The following is a 16,997-nucleotide window of genomic DNA, read 5'->3' as shown; positions in this document are numbered from 1 at the left end:
ACCTGGGAAGTACCCGTGTACGGCTCCCGGATGTGACCCATCAAATGCGGTCTCAAAGGGGTATAATAGAGATGTGAGCAAAAACAAATACGGTTTTCATCCCATAATTATGTGCTGCAGTACCTTGTGGCTAATTGAATCTCCCCCATAAAGTGTGACCATCTATTGTGCATGTGTGACAAGTAATTAAAGAGAAATAAATTATAAACCAGACATGCATTTCATAAATTGTTTTATTTTGTCATCATACAAAAATATATTCCTAAATTGCAGAAAAAAGAGGAAAATTAAAGCTGTTACCAGTTCTGCAGTTCTATACAAAGCATTACACATAGACAGGGTGCTATGATGATGTTATAATGGGTAAAGGGGGGTTTCAATTGGGTTTTGCACACCCAAAAGCAGTGTATGCACAGTTAAGCTATTCAATTGATATGAAAATGGATGCGGACCCAAATTAATTATTGTGCTTGTTTCACCCTAAAGCTTTACGCGGCTAAACACGTCTCCACTTTTGGGCACCCAGACTGCTGACTTTTTGCAGTTAATGCAGTCCTGCCCTATTGGCAAAGCACCTTCGGGGCGCCCGCTACTCATGGGCGCCCAAAAAACAATTGAGTTACCCCGTAGGAGTTAAAACATTAGTCTATATCTCAATAAATATCATTAAAGCAAATAACTGTGGGCAAGTGACATTAAGGAAACTGTGGTTACATATACTGTTCACAGGGGACTTTGTATATGTATGATTATTCCAGAAAAATGTTATTATATAAAAGAATTTAGAACATAGAAGATAATAATGAAATGGAGAGGTGTTTAACCAGACATTTGTAAACCCCATTACAAAAGTGATTAACAAAAGCATATAATGTACATGGGAGGTTTTGACAGGGAAATGGTCCTCCCTAATTATGGCCCCATAGATGTTACACCCCCTATTATCATATGTATGTCTTTTATGTAATGATTCTTTTATCTAATTCTTTTATCTTAAGTCATCCCCAATGTTTATCTACTATAATTTACACACACATATATACTGTATATATATAAAATAGCCAGTTCCAGCATGGTATGAAGCTGTTTCCTATCACGGGGGTTAGTGGTAAGGTAACAGACTCTATAACCTATTCCCCTGTATTGAGTGCAGAGAGGATTTCACAGTCTGTCTTCTTTCCATTTCTCATGAATTCATACAGTCACTTGACGCCAGCATAGCTCCAACACATAACAGGGTTTCTGATCTTTTCATTTCCTGTGTTTCAGCTCACGTGCCATCTGACACAGGGTGCAGGGACCACAGAATGTGAGACACACGCAGTCATTGCAGATGCTTCCCTGTAATGCAAAATAATAAGAGACTGCTTACACAGGGCACCAGAGAGACGGCTTACACAGAACTAGAGATTCTGCTTACACAGGACATCAGAGAAACTGCTTACCCAGGGCATCAGAGAGACTGCTTACACAGGGCATTAGAGAGACGGCTTACACAGAACATTACAGATTCTGCTTACCCAGGGCAGCAGAGAGACTGCTTACACAGGGCATTAGAGAGATGGTTTGCACAGAACATTACAGATTCTGCTTACCCAGGGCAGCAGAGAGACTGCTTATACAGGGCATTAGAGAGATGGCTTACACAGAACATTACAGATTCTGCTTACCCAGGGCATCAGAGAGACTGCTTACCCATAGCATCAGAGAGACTGCTTACCCAGGGCATCAGAGAAACTGCTTACACAGGGCATCAGAGAAACTGCTTACCCAGGGCATCAGAGAGACTGCTTACACAGGGCATTAGAGAGACGGCTTACACAGAACGTTAGAGATTCTGCTTACACAGGGCATCAGAGAAACTGCTTACCCAGGGCATCAGAGAGAGTGCTTACACAGGGAATTAGAGAGACTGCTTTCACATGGTATCAGCATACCTCACAACTGTCCTGATTTTGGCGGGACAGTCCCGTTTTTCACGGTCTGTCCCGCTGTCCCACCCGTGGGTTGCATTTTTCCGTGGGTGGGGGGGAGGGGCATTTGGGAGATCCCTCCCTGTCACTCGCTGCTCTAAGGAGAGCAGCGGTGAATAGATGCTGTGCGCATGCGCACAGCATCTATTCACGGCAGAGAGGGACAGGGAGCATGACCAGCAGCTCTCACAGCGCTGTTCATGCTCCCATAATGATGAAAATGGGGGCCACGCCCCCCAAAACAGGATGGTGTCCCTCCTCCCCTGATGTCAAAGTTGGGAGGTATGTATCAGAGAGACTGCTAACACAGGGCCTTAGAGTGACTGCTTACACAAAGTATCAGAGGGACTGCTGACACAGGGTATCAATTTGAGGGACTGTTTACACAGGACATTAGAGAGTCATCTTAGACAGGGCATTAGAGAGACTGCTTGAATAGGGCATTATAGAGTGCCCAGAGCCATGAAGAGAATTTATAGGAGAATATTGTAGACAGTGAAAATCTCATGGCTGCAAAACAGATGCAATATTTCTTAACATATACAATGTTCATTAATATTTTCAGTACTTCTGATAGCTATCATGCTGCATATATAATTGTGTTTATCCTCTACAAATCTGCTGAAATTTTGGCAACAATTTAAGTATATGTTATTGGCAGTCATTGGAGTTTATATATGGCCTAGTTCAGATCTGATCACAGCAGCAAATTTGTTAGCTAATGGGCAAAACCATGTGCATTGCAGGGGGGGCAGATATAACATGTGCAGAGAGAGTTAGATTTGGGTGGGTTATTTTGTTTCTGTGCAGGGTACATGCTGGCTGCTTTATTTTACACTGCAATTTAGATTTCAGTTTGAACACTCTCTGCACATGTTATATCTCCCCCCCCCCCCCCCCCCCTTGCTGCAGTGCACATGGGCCCTCATTCCGAGTCGTTCGCTCGGTATTTTTCATCGCATCGCAGTGAAATTCCGCTTAGTGCGCATGCGCAATATTCGCACTGCGACTGCGCCAAGTATCTTTGCTATGAAGATAGTATTTTTACTCACGGCTTTTTCATCGCTCCGGCGATCGTAATGTGATTGACAGGAAATGGGTGTTACTGGGCGGAAACACAGCGTTTTATGGGCGTGTGGCTGAAAACGCTACCGTTTCCGGAAAAAACGCAGGAGTGGCCGGAGAAACGGGGGAGTGGTTGGGCGAACGCTGGGTGTGTTTGTGACGTCAAACCAGGAACGACAAGCACTGAACTGATCGCACAGGCAGAGTAAGTGTGGAGCTACTCTAAAACTGCTAAGTAGTTTGTGATCGCAATATTGCGAATACATCGGTCGCAATTTTAAGATGCTAAGATACACTCCCAGTAGGCGGCGGCTTAGCGTGTGTAACTCTGCTAAATTCGCCTTGCGACCGATCAACTCGGAATGAGGGCCATGGTTTTGGCCACTAGCTAACAATTTTGCTGCAGCGATCAGGTCTGAATTAGGCCCATAATCTGTTGATGCCAGTGCAATCCTCATCTACAGTATTTAATCTGAAAACTAAAAGCTGAATCTATTGAGAACTTCAATTTATATGGATGTATTGAGACTCTGCTGTTCAGTGCAACCCTGCACAATGTTGTTTTTGTTGTTGTTTTTTGACTTGCAATGTCAGTTTGTTATTCTTACAGAATGCTGTTGTATAGGCTGGCTGATTTTGTTGCAGGAAAAAGAGATGTTAAAATCCTTACCGGAATGTGATATCTTTCCCTAATGCCTGTACGCATTGCAAGCACAGTGCCCCCTAGGAATGGCAAGCAGCAGCACTCCCCGAAGTCTGTTGCCACTCTGCATGCCAAAATACAAGGAACAAATGCTCCACAAAGACCTGTAAGAAACAAAACGTGTGGGTTAAATAAAGGCGCGCGCGCACACACACACACACACACACACACACACACACACACGCGCGCACACACACACACACACACACACACAAATAAACATTGTATTATAAAGAATGTAAGTGTATATGTTACAGTGTGTCTATTTGCCACTTACAAATGCCCATGTCCTCGCAGCAGTCCATGACTTCAGAATTCCATTGGTTGCTGCCGGTGGCATACCCCTGCATCATTTGGGGCTGGGCGGTGACTGGATAAGACATTCTGACCCCTGCAACACAAGACATGAAAACATGAACAGTTGGACTTAGTTGGAATCTGTGTGTAGATTGGCAACATTCTGAAACAGTCCAGGGACACACTGCTGCTAATGAAATAAAAGTAGGTATATGAGATCTGAAAGATTTCTGTTTTAATTGTCTTGTTAGGTTGATAATAAAAGTGTGTATTGCTGGTATGATTGTCTGGGAAGTCCAGTGTGAGATACACACTACACAACCTTTGTGCCAATGTTGTGGCTTCCACCTAATGGAAGACTTGTTGCCCCAGTGGATATTTTCTAATGCCTTCGCCATACATTACACTGTGCATGGCTCTTCTATCGATCAATAGATCAGATTTAATTGGAGTGAGTTGAAAATCACAGCAGCCAAAGACATATATACGTATATCTGTCAGTGTTTTGCTAAATATGTTACAGCTATATAAATAAAGGTGAATAAGTTAAAAACATGTTCTATGATATCAGCTGACGCAACAAGATGTATATCTGTCTCTCTGCCACTGACCGTTTTATTTAATCTAGGTCTGCAATTAAATTCTAGTGATCTGTATTTCCCATTGACTTTTACCATTGGTTACAGACAGTGCGGAAACATGGGAAAAGCTAATATGAGACTGCACCATGATTCCACCTGAGGGAGCCAGGGCCGAGGACAGGGTGGAGCTCAGACACTAAGCTCTGATGATTAAAGCATACCTCCCAACTTTTCACGGCCCAATGTCGGGACGCTCATGTGGCGTAGCTGCGCGCAACCCAAAAGGGGGCGTGGCTTAGTGTGGGATGGGCGCTGCCTTGGTTGAGTGGGCATGGCTGATCATCACGGAGCTGGTTTTCAGCATTTTGGGGGCATGCCCAGCACTCCCAGAGCAGCTGGGCAGCCCCCTGCTCCCCTCCCAGCATTGAATAGATGCCGTGCGCAGGCGCACGGCATCTATTCAGGGACCACTCACTGCTTTGCAGAGCAGCGGGTGATTAAAGACTGCCCCCATGCCCGCGGGACACTGTGACCCGTGGGAGGGCTAGTGGGACAGTGTCTGAATAGCGGGACTGTCCAGCTAAAATCGGGATAGTTGGGAGGTATGATTAAAGTGTCAGCTGAAAAGATACAACATTACTAATTATGAAATTATATGAAACTGAAATCTAAATTGCAGTGTAAAAATAAATCGGGCAATATTTACCATGCACAGAAAAAATATAACCCACTCAAATCTAACTCATTCTGCATATGTTACATCTGCCCCACCTGCAGTGCAGCATGGGTTTGCCCATTAGTGTGGTTTTTGGTTTGCTAAAAAACCTGAATGACCCCCACAATCTACATGTACATCTCTAACAAATATATATAACTCTATGTAATACTTTCTAAAGTCTTGAGCCCTATGGAAGAAAAAGCACTATATAAATAAAAATATTTTTTTATTATTATTATTATTATTATTATTATAACCAAATAAGCGGAGCAGAGAGTGAGTGAAAAGAGAAAGCGGGTGAGACGGGAACAATAACAAGCATGTATCTCATACACCTCCTATTATTAGAGGGTGACGTGGATGGAAATAGTGAATGGAAAGTGCGAAGTGTAACAAAGTTCTGTTTGCCCATTAGCTCCCTATTGTAGGTCAGGGATGGTAAATATTATAATGCTCATAACTCACTCACTTACAGGAGGGGGGTAAAGGCAAAGTTTGTTTCATGCAAATAAATCTCTACCCAAATCTAGATTTCAGAGAGAAGATAAACAGTGTAACCCATTCAGGAGAGAGTCGGAATATAAGCATGCAGATCAGACTCACAAACCATAACAATTATCCTTTTAAGAAAAAAGAAAATTTAAATGAACATTCCTTACACAAATAATATTTCTGCTGTATGATATTTAGGCCAGGACTAAAAGCAGAAGCAACATAAAAAAAAAAAAGGGTCTTGTGGGTTTTCATTGCAGTGTAAAAATGAATAAAGATGTGGCACGGTTTCACGCAAATCACATTGTGCAGCAGAACAGGCTGTGTCGCAGAGGTGCAAACTGACAATACTATAAAGTGCAACCTAGGCGTTCCGCTTCTGCTTCACCATTTGACCCAACTGCAAAATCGCACTGTGGTTGTCAGTTTGCACCTTTAGCCGGGATGATGGTTCTACTACCTTTGTGCCATCGTTGTGGCTTCCACGTAATGGAAGACTTGTTGCCCCAGTGGATATTTTCTAATGCCTTGGCCATACATTACACTGTGCATGGCTCTTCTATTGATCAATAGATCGGATTTAATTGGAATGAGTTGAAAATCAAAGCAGCCAAAGACCCATACATGTCTGTCAGTGTTCTGCTAAATATGTTAGAGCCATATAAATAAAGGTGAATAAGTTAAAAACCTGTTCTATGTTCAGATCCTATCTCAACTGACACAACATGATGTATATCTGTCTCTCTGGCACCGGCTGTTTTATTTAATCTAGGTCTGAAATTAAATTCTAGTGATCTGTATTTCCCATTGACTTTTACCATTTACATGTATTGGTCACAGACAGTGCGGAAACATGGGAAAAGCTAATACGAGACTACACCATGATTTCACATGAGGGAGCCACTGCAGGGGCTGGCTGGGCAGGGGGGCAGGGTGCAAACTGCCCTCCGGGCCAATGCAATTTAAGTGTTCCAGGGCCATTTTTGCATTGCATTCCCTATGAAAAGCTGGGCCACTTGCTTGAGTCTGCCCCCCAGGCTGAAAGTTGCCAGCCAGCCCCTGGGAGCCAGGGCCGAGGAAAGGTGGAGCTCGGACACTAAGCTCTGATGATTAAAGCATACCTCCCTCTGCCTGGAGCCTGACCCTACTTACATTCGGCATCCCGGCTGTCGGGATGCCGGCATCAGCATTCTAACAGATGTTGGGATTCTGACTGCCGGTATTCCCAGTACCGGGATCCCCAATTTACATCCCGTCCAAGCAGCACAAAAGAGAACAGGGGAATTCCTAATGGAACCATAATGATTCTGCTTAGAATAATTAAGGCCCAGCTGAGAAGCGACTGGTATATTCTGCAGAACAGTTTATAATGTTTGGCCTATAGTAAGGCGACTTCATTAAACAAACCCCATAATAACTAGCAGCATGATATTTGACCTTAACTTATTTTTCTTAATAAAACATACGTTTTATGCCATTTTAAAATGAATGTCACCAAATTTACTGACAGTAGGACCTCTAGTACGGATAATACTGGAGATAACCAAGGGAAAGATCTGGATATTTTAAATATATCTTCACTGACTACTCACTACCCCTATTTAATTTAGAAACCCCTGAAATAAGTGGCACCCAAGATACAGTTGCCTGGCTTCTCACCCCTCTGTGACGTTTCAGTTCTACTATATTTAAGTAAATCCAACGTTTTGCCGACCAAGCCAACAGAATACAGACCAGGTGGCAGCCTGATCACAAAATGATCCGAGCAATAAAGAAGCCGCAGAGAGCCTTGGCCAGAGATCCGGGTTATGTATCAGACACATCCAGGGATCTCTTATCTTACAGTCCTTGTGTAGGGATCCAAACCGGGGGATGCAATAATAATTAGACAAGAATTCCCAGGGATAATAAACAGGTCATTCTTGCATGATGCATCTCTGCACCAGTCCTGCAATGATTCTGAGCCTGTGTACATGCACTCTGGAAGTAATGAGATGAGGAAGTGCCCAGACGGGCTAACACTTACTTGTGCTGCAGAGATGCTGTGTGAGAGTGAAGATGCTGTGTGACACGTTAGCCCAGGGTTAGGTATTTATACTGAACCAGTGAACCAAGTCTGGGAGGTTACGTTCAGGTAATGTGTGACATAGGCTGCCTCCGCCTTCACTGACTCCTTTGTCATCTTTGCCAAATACTGCACACTCCTTATTTCCTCTCGGTTTCCCATTATCTGTGTATTGGTCACCTCACCTGCATGGTGCCTCCCCCCACCCCCTATTATCACCTCTGCCTCACCCTGGATGGCCCTTGCTCCCTGCTGTTTGTTGGTGGCATACTGTACTGTATGTACTGTACATGTTACTATTGACAGAAATGAACTTGTGAATGGTTTCTTAACGGCTTAATATTACATAGAATCTCTACTCCACATTCCAGGATTTCTGCCTCAGGCTAGTCCTGTCTATGATCATTGCTGTTTAGTGTATCTCTCCCATCTCTGCTGAAATGATCTTGTCATCTTTAGCTAGGTACACACTAAAATGATGTTACAAACGATGCAATGATCGTTCCTATTTCACTTAGAATCATGCAATCCTAAATACTCAATTTCTAGTATACAAACTGTGCACCGATGGGCCAATATATCGTGTACACCGATTGTATCCAATTAATTGTTGTTCCGGTACACACTGTGCAGTCATCATTTATCACAGTGCCAAACTTCAGAGTCCAACATATATGGGGTCTATGTACTAAGCCTTGGGGGTAAATTTATTAAGTGTCAATTTTCTCTCCCATTCAATTTTTTAAGTGATTTTGTGGTGATTTTTCAGGTATTTACTAAAGGCAAAAGAGACTCAAAATCCCCAATAATTCGACTTCACACACAGATAGAACCTCAAATATTGGTACTTGCCCATAGACATCAATAGGAAAAATTTATGAAAATAGGCATTTAAAGCAACAGCAATGATTTAAAAAAAAAAAAATGTGGGTATGCAAAATAGCAAAGGAATGAAGGTGTTTGTGGGTAATACAGCGCATGTGACATATTTTGGCCAATAGGGATGCATTTGTTTAATGATGTTGAGTTTGAGATGATTTTGAGTCGATTTGTGTGTGAATTTACCATATTTAAAATTTCAAATAGAAGTCACATCACCCTGTGATTTTCAAATGTAACTCAAAATTTACTTTTAGTAAATGAGCTATTTGGAATAGAAACACTGTAGTCAGTTTTGTGGGGATGTTGCTTCTATTGTGGACGATTTTAAAAAAGAATCCATATTGACTTTTAGTAAATATACCCTTTGGTGAGAGATAAAGTGGAGAGAGATAAAGAACCAGCCAATCAGCTCCTAACTGCCATGGTACATGCTGTGTTTGAAAAAATGACAGTTAAGAGCTGATTGACGTTACTTTATCTCCGTCCACTTTATCTCTCTGCAAGGCTTAGTACATAGACCCCCAAGAGAGGAGGAAACCCATGTATAGTCTCCATCTGGGCCTCCTCTCTTTTTGGAAGCTCAAGTGAGTAGACTCTAGCACTGTGCCAGAAACTATTGCGCATGTGCAGGTCTCTGGGAAAATGGCAACTGCGCCATTTCCTAGGTGAATTGTGCATTGCTATTGCTGCAGATGCGGGAGAGGTAAGTATAGAAGAACATGGGTGCAGCTTGTACGGTGTGGGCCTCCTGGACCCAGGGACCCAATATGAAAGTAGGAATCTGATTGGTTGCTATGGAAAACACCCCCACATGTCCTAATTTAAAGATTTTATAAATCTGAACCATAGGGAATGCGCAGCTAGTGCCTAATTCGAAGTCGGATGCATTGGAGCTTAGGCAAATTTCAATAGTGCAACTGCTGAAGCCTCTAATGATACACCAAGCAGTATTTCCATGTGTACGGATGCTGACAGTGGGCTTCTCAGCCCTTGCCCAGTCATACGCAGGGATCTACACCGGAGAAGGGCCAATATAGTGGTATTTGCAGACACGACTGCAGCAAAAAACGGTGACACAGACCCAGCTGTGTCCAACTCTAAATCAGGCCCATAGTGCAGAAGACTTTGGCATCAACTGAACATTTTTGTACCATACGTGCATACTTATAGCTAATACTGCTTATCTGAAAGAACATCAACTGTATGGTTTAAAGTTCTGGATGGCCATGCACTACTATATATATTGGTGGGAACCTAACCTTATCAACGCCAGAAGTAACACTACTCACTGTATACCTACAGAAGGTTAACATCTAACCTTGATGATCTCCACCTTAGTATACTTGCTAAGCATTAGATCAGTATTGTCCGTTACCACCAACAGGTCCCCAAACGCCATCTAGATTGATAGACAATTTCCTAAGTAAATAGCAACCAGCTTAGTTAACCCTATTCATCTCAAGCGTTTCACTGATTCATTCTGTGCACAGTCTCTATGCTGCCGCGCCTTTATGGCTCAGAAACTGTGTACAACAAATGACACGATGTGCCTCTGGTCGTCAAGAAACAATGACTTACTATGTGTTATACATGGAGATGTGGACGACTGGATCTAGGTTCCTTTGGGGATCAGAGACTGAAAACAAAGATATGCAGCCAGGAACAGCAGGATCCTTTCCACAGGGCCCCTCAGGAGTAGTATGTGGAGAGAAGGGGGTGGTTACAGCGCAGCCTTTGTTTACTGTATATTCCTTCCGATAACATTCTTCCAATAATGTGCTCAAATAACCAGAAAATATGTGGATGACTAAAGTGCAATAATAATTAGTACTTGAGTTTGCAAGAGAGTACATACAAGCTCACCTTGTTTCAAGAAGTGGTAGTTGTTGGACAAACTCTCACCGTTTTCCTACCGTGGTTGCATGGGCAACGTAGATGTCTCCTGGAACAATAGGCATGCGCAGCACATTTTATTAGGGGGTGCACCGTCGGAGGGGTGTGTCTAGCACTGCCTTTTGGGCGTGTCTAGCACCATCTATTGATGGTCAACACAATATAAAATATCCACCCTTGTACCAATCCTAGTAATGAAGATGCATTGTCAGATGTTGTGGTGTGCACCAAACAAACACCCCTGATGGCACTCACTGCAATTACACTGCTCCTCCTCAGCCTGGTCTGGCTCCCCCTCTCTTTCCCCTGCAAGCTGCAGCAGCTTACTCACAAGTCAGTCACTCACTGACACTGACAGTCGCAGACTAGTACTGCTGCTGCTGGAAAAACGAGTGACGTGTCAATGTTGCTGCCGACCGCCTGCCAGTATTGAATTTGTCTTCCTAAGAGGAACGCTGGCTGCATGGTGATCCTCATCAGTGGCTGGCGTTGGCATAGAATAGAAGGAGAGAGGTGGGCGTGTGGCGGGTGTGACGGGTGGGCGTGCGAGCAGCATGACGTCATCACGTCACATCATGCAGTTTTTGTACATGGAGATGGAGCCAGGAGTTTGAAAGCCAGTGGCAGTGGCACCCTTGATTAACCCAGGCGTCCGGTCAGTAATGCAGTCCTGACAGGGTGCAGCGCAGAGGGGACAGTAATCAGCCTGCATGGCGATCGCTGCATCAGGCATGTGAGATCGGGTTGCCAGACATTAGAAGGTGCCTGTGCGCACCAGGCACCCCCCCCCTGCGCACACCTATGCCTGGAACTGTTTGTAGATTTTGCTTATCTTGTAGGGGATTTGAGGAAATAGAAGCAAAGTGCCAACAGAGTTCATATCAATGTATCTAATAGTACTGTGTTGTAGAACTTATGCAGCATACTCACCCTTAATAGGATGGAAGAATGCTTTGGACATTCATTTAGAAACCCGATATCTGAGCGGTATTGTGTGTAGTGGAATCCAATGGTCCAAGAAGATCCAATGGTAAACTGTGAAATTCTATAAAGCCAATGTATTGACACATGGCAGTATATAAATAGTTAAATACATAAATATAAAAACATTTAAAAACAAAGGAAATATCTCATAGAAGTTAACGGGTAGGTAATACCAGTAACTACTATAGTTGTAGCAGCAGCAACCGTTTCACATCTGCTTCCTTAGGCTGATCATGCAAAAACATATTTGCTGGGTAACATGTAATATTTTCCGTATGAATGTAACTTTGCTCCATGAAATTTGCAAGCAACATGTAAAGTTCTGCATCGCTGGAGACAACTTAGAATGTAGAGGGTAAGGTCAGCAATACATAGGCTGATACTACTTTGTTTTCAGCATAAGGTTCCCTGACCACAGTCATATTAACACTGCATTGTGTTCACACTAAGAAGATTTGTATAGGCTATGTACCATCTGAGGACACTGTGATTCCCACCAACCATACTGTACTTGTACAACTGTCCAGTGAGGTCCTTAGGCAAATGTGATATAATCAGATACCGTGTCTGCAGCGGTTGGTATGCATCCCTTTTGATTACAGATACTGTACTATGCAAGTTTCTGTCTCCAGGGAAATAGTTATCTTGGGCAATATGCAAGTTCCTGGCTCCAGAGAGCTGGGTATTACAGGCACGTCTTCAGATAACAAAATGAATGGTTCGTCTTTCTTTGAAAGTGTATATCTGAGAGTGATAATTTTCATACTCCCCAAAAAAACTAAGGAAAAAGAAAAGGTACATACAAAATCTTAAACATACTTTATTGGGAAATTAAATGTTAGCAACAATATTACAATATGTCCCAGTAATAGCAACATTTCAGACTATAGCAGCCTTTTATCAAACAGACAAACATCTGTACATGACAAAACAGAACACATGTAAAATTTCTAAACATGTAACATCATCCACAGAGCACTGACCATCATTTCTGATGCTTAAATACTAGGAGAAAGAAGGATATACCATAGAAACAAAGAATTTCACTGCAGATAAAAACTACTTGACCGATATAATCTGCCCCAAACAAATGTACAGTTACACACTAGGGTTAATTGTTGTTGTGAACCAACCAGTATATTTTTGGATTGTGGGAGGAAACTCATGCAAACAAGGGGAGAATATATAAACTCCACACAGTTAGGGCCATGGTGGTAATCAAACCCACAATCTCAGTGCTGTGAGGCAGTAATGCTAACCATTACACCACCCATATTGCCACCAGATAACGTAGATTCTATTAGCTGCTGCTATTATTGACTGAGGGCTCTCTTCATGTACAGTATGTTATGAAGTTACTCTCTAATTTATTACTAAATATTGCATCATATCTATACGATGTGTAGTAATGTTTTGTAGCTATTCAGTAATACTTGTTTGGAAATGTCCTCAGATAAATGGCTCCTCTGTACTCCCAGAAAGCAGTGCAAAGAATGACATATCGGGAGTACTAGTTAAAGGGAATGGAAACTAGTTAAAGGGAAGGGAAACTAGTTAAAGGGAAGGGAAAGGTGAGTGGAAGGGGAAGGGAACCAGAGCAAAGGTCTGATGAGCAAAATATATGGTTAGAATAACCAGCAAATAAACGTACCACAATAATGTAATGTGAATTCCCCTAAGGGGGAAAGGCAATTATCTCATGTGTAGGTGCACCCCTGAGAGTTAATAAACATTTGAGAGCAAAAGAAGAAAAGAACTCTCATTTTTTGGGGGGCACTCATTGAACAGTATAATTTAAAATATAACCTTTAATTCATTTTTAAAATAAGATGCCACAAAACAAACAAAACACAGACATGAACATATATTTTCAAAACGAATTCACATCCGTATTTCCATGTGAAAAGTATTATGATCATGTATAAACAGAATTAGTTCCTAAAACATACCCCCAATTCCATACAGCGTTTTTAGATAGCACCACATAAATGTGGAAAATTAAATAGCAGCAACAAGTTGGTCCAGATTCAGAGATGTTAATAATTATGTATCTTGCAACCAAAGTATATCCAAAACCACAACCTGTGTTGTACACGGATATGAGGATAACATATAATAAAGCTGACTAGGTGTAAACAAGTTTTGGACGGGCTGGCTAGGTGATGGACACCCTAGATAGCAGCCGCTATCCCCCAGTCCACATACACAGATCTATTGTGGGCTATTGGGTAGTTGGATAAGTAACAAAAAATGAGTGTATGGGGGTTGGTTAGGTCTCAATTGCTCATGTAGTTATAACAATCACACCAAAAACTTCCTACATCACACGTAATCTTATCATCTCATTTATATATCATGAGTATTTAGTACAAAACGGAATTTATCTCAAAGTTATCTCAGTGCAAATACTGTATATCCAGTGCAATATAGAAAAACATTCATTAGTAGCATAATAGCTTTCTAGTGAGTCTATCAATTACAAGAAGCTTACTATTCCACATCGGTTGTAATTCTTAAGGTGTGTATACAAAAATAGGATACTTGGTATTTATCTTATAATCACAAGCCAAATTGTCTCCATTCATTTGTAACATGCACGTATAGTTAGTTTGACAGGGAGAGATCTCAAAACCAAATTGTATCAATAAATTAGTAACATAAATAAACTGGTGAGAGAAATAGCAAGGAATTGCAGGGAAGAGAAAGAAAGTCACTCCTGTTAATGGTGCAGTGAAGCAGCTGCATCTTATTTTAAAAATGAATTAAAGGTTATATTTTAAATTATACTGTTCAATGAGTGCCCCCCAAAAAACGAGATTTCTTTTCTTCTTTTGCTCTCAAGGGAATATATCTTGTAAGCTCCACTGGGGCAGGGACTGATGTGAATGGGCAAATATTCTCTGTACAGCACTGCAGAATATGTGTGCGCTATGTAAATAACTGGTAATAAATAATAATAAATAATAAAATATTCATGAGCAGTAAAAAGTATGGAGAAGTGAGCCAGTGGAGACGTTGCCCATGGCAACCAATCAGCATTGAAGTAACATTTATAATTTCCATACTATTCAATTGTACGGAGCAGCTGATTGGTTGCCATGGGCAACTTCTCCACAGGCTCAATTCTCCACTATTTTCACTGCTTCATGAATAGACCCCCAAGGTTTAGTACATCTGGCCCGAGAGGAAGCAGCAAAAAGACCTGTTTTCTGAAGTGCTTTGTGAACTTGATAGCGCTTTTTGCTGTTCTGTACTAATCTCTGAAAACCAATTAGAATTCGGTAGAAGGTAGAAACAGGACTCTGAAACAACAGGTATGGTCCTTTGGAGAGAACAAAGAACCAAAAAAAACAACTATAGGCCTTTTCCTGGGCATACTTGAAAAATTGAAATGATGAAATTATTAAAAAATATATCTTTTATTAATGAATACTTTAAGAGTAGACGAGAGCTGGCATCAATGATTAAAGAGCATAAGTGTTCACAAGTACCAATGTACCTATTGTGGGTGAAATAATAATATGAGTGAGCGAAATTGAGTAAATCCTCATCCACAAAGAAGATTCATACATATCCTCTATAATCAGGATTTTATGTGAATGAGGTCACTACCTCGAGTCCAATGGGTCCCAAAATACTTTAGCTGTTGGAGAGTAAAATACCTACGGTACCTAGTATTCCCTGGTGGTTCCCCATCCAGGTACTAACCAGGCCCTGCAGTGCTTGGCTTCCAAGATCAGACGAGTTTGGGCATACTCAGTGCGGTCTGACCGTAGGTAAATCTGTCTCCTAGGTGCACCGTTTTCCAATTGTATTGGGACCCAGGATGTCAATCACAGAATAAATGGATATTGAGTTATATATGTTCAAAAAATAATAATATCGTAGACTCCTAGATTATTGCTGGGAGATCTAGTCAGTAGTAGTCTGAGTTAGAGCAATAATACTGACTGTGGGGTTTTGGGATTGGTATTTCCACAAAAGACTCTATTACAAATGTGCTTCCAAACAGCCTAAGCAGCAGGAGGGCTTTGTAGTGTCCACAGCAATCAGGACAATAGAAAATGTATCTTACTATAATTGACAGGCTGCGCTCTCTCATAAATACAGGCAGCGGGGAACTCAGAGAGCAGGCGATCATGTGATCAAGCTCTCGGAGCGAAACGCGCATCACTTCTGGTCCCGGCGCCCGAACTTCCGGTCGCACGGACCGCGGCCGCCGGCGCCTCACTCCTCGACTCCTGCCCTGTCCACTGGTCTGAGGGTCTCCCGAAGAGGTTGGGTAAGATAGCCCTCGGCCCCTGGCCGAAAACGGGTTCTCCCTGCCCAAACCGCAGCTCCCCTTTGTTTTCCCACAGGGTTCACCAGGTACTTCCCCAGTTAACAGGGGAAAGCAGACAAATGTATGTTATGTGATGTACTTACACTGTTATACTCTTATGATCATTATGCATAACATCTCTCTTGGTGCATGATTACTGGGTAAAGGTGGAGAAAGAGGAACCCTCTCGCAAGGGACAGTTGCAATTTATAATTATTATATATGCTAAAATCAATCTCAGAAAATTAGGGATACTATTGTACTTTAGATACATTTTCTATTGTCCTGATTGCTGTGGACACTACAAAGCCCTCCTGCTGCTTAGGCTGTTTGGAAGCACAATTGCAATAGAGTCTTTTGTTGAAATACTAATCCCAACATCCCACATATTATTGTACTTTAGATACATTTTCTATTGTCCTGATTGCTGTGGACACTACAAAGCCCTCCTGTTGCTTAGGCTGTTTGGAAGCACAATTGTAATAGAGTCTTTTGTGGAAATACCAATCCCAAAACCCCACAGTCAGTATTATTGCTCTAACTCAGACTACTACTGACTAGATCTCCCAGCAATAATCTAGGAGTCTACGATATTATTATTTTTTGACCATATATAACTCAATATCCATTTACTCTGTGATTGACATCCTGGGTCCCAATACAATTGGAAAACGGTGCACCTAGGAGACAGATTTACCTACGGTCAGACCGCACTGAGTATGCCCAAACTCGTCTGATCTTGGAAGCCAAGCACTGCAGGGCCTGGTTAGTACCTGGATGGGGAACCACCAGGGAATACTAGGTACCGTAGGTATTTTACTCTCCAACAGCTAAAGTATTTTGGGACCCATTGGACTCGGGGTAGTGACCTCATTCACATAAAATCCTGATTATAGAGGATATGTATGAATCTTCTTTGTGGATGAGGATTTACTCAATTTCGCTCACTTATATTATTATTTCGCCCACAATAGGTACATTGGTACTTGTGAACACTTATGCTCTTTAATCATTGATGCCAGC

The 16,997-nt window shown here is 42.1% G+C and overlaps 1 protein-coding gene and 2 pseudogenes across 1 annotated transcript; 1 reads left to right on the top strand and 2 right to left on the bottom strand.

Annotated features, from left to right (window-relative positions):
* Window positions 1-215: 215 nt before the first annotated feature.
* On the bottom strand, window positions 216-7,950 carry LOC134966128 (cornifelin homolog). Its single transcript, XM_063942635.1, has 4 exons — window positions 7,856-7,950; window positions 4,019-4,132; window positions 3,709-3,845; window positions 216-1,341 (listed from the first exon to the last, which is right to left on the bottom strand). The coding sequence occupies exons 2-4, from the start codon at window positions 4,122-4,124 to the stop codon at window positions 1,252-1,254; spliced, it is 333 nt and encodes a 110-aa protein (XP_063798705.1). The 5' UTR covers window positions 4,125-4,132; window positions 7,856-7,950; the 3' UTR covers window positions 216-1,251.
* Window positions 7,951-15,312: 7,362 nt separating this feature from the next.
* On the bottom strand, window positions 15,313-15,431 carry LOC134967457 (5S ribosomal RNA; annotated as a pseudogene).
* A 1,238-nt stretch (window positions 15,432-16,669) lies between these two features.
* Window positions 16,670-16,788, top strand: LOC134967444 (5S ribosomal RNA; annotated as a pseudogene).
* The last annotated feature ends 209 nt before the right edge of the window (window positions 16,789-16,997 follow it).

The sequence above is a fragment of the Pseudophryne corroboree genome, chromosome 10, assembly GCF_028390025.1.
Source record: "Pseudophryne corroboree isolate aPseCor3 chromosome 10, aPseCor3.hap2, whole genome shotgun sequence".
Taxonomy (NCBI): domain Eukaryota; kingdom Metazoa; phylum Chordata; class Amphibia; order Anura; family Myobatrachidae; genus Pseudophryne; species Pseudophryne corroboree.
The sequence above is the reverse complement of the archived record's forward strand: the minus strand, read 5'-3'. Positions and strand labels throughout refer to the sequence as shown.

Bases quoted from the DNA above. Each gene is read 5' to 3' on its own strand.
- LOC134966128 (XM_063942635.1), bottom strand. From the start codon at position 4,124: ATGTCTTATCCAGTCACCGCCCAGCCCCAAATGATGCAGGGGTATGCC. The intron at 3,846-4,018 runs GTAAGTGGCAAA...TGTTTCTTACAG, and splicing joins CTGCGAGGACATGGGCATTT to GTCTTTGTGGAGCATTTGTT. The intron at 1,342-3,708 runs GTAAGGATTTTA...TTTGCATTACAG, and splicing joins GGGAAAGATATCACATTCCG to GGAAGCATCTGCAATGACTG.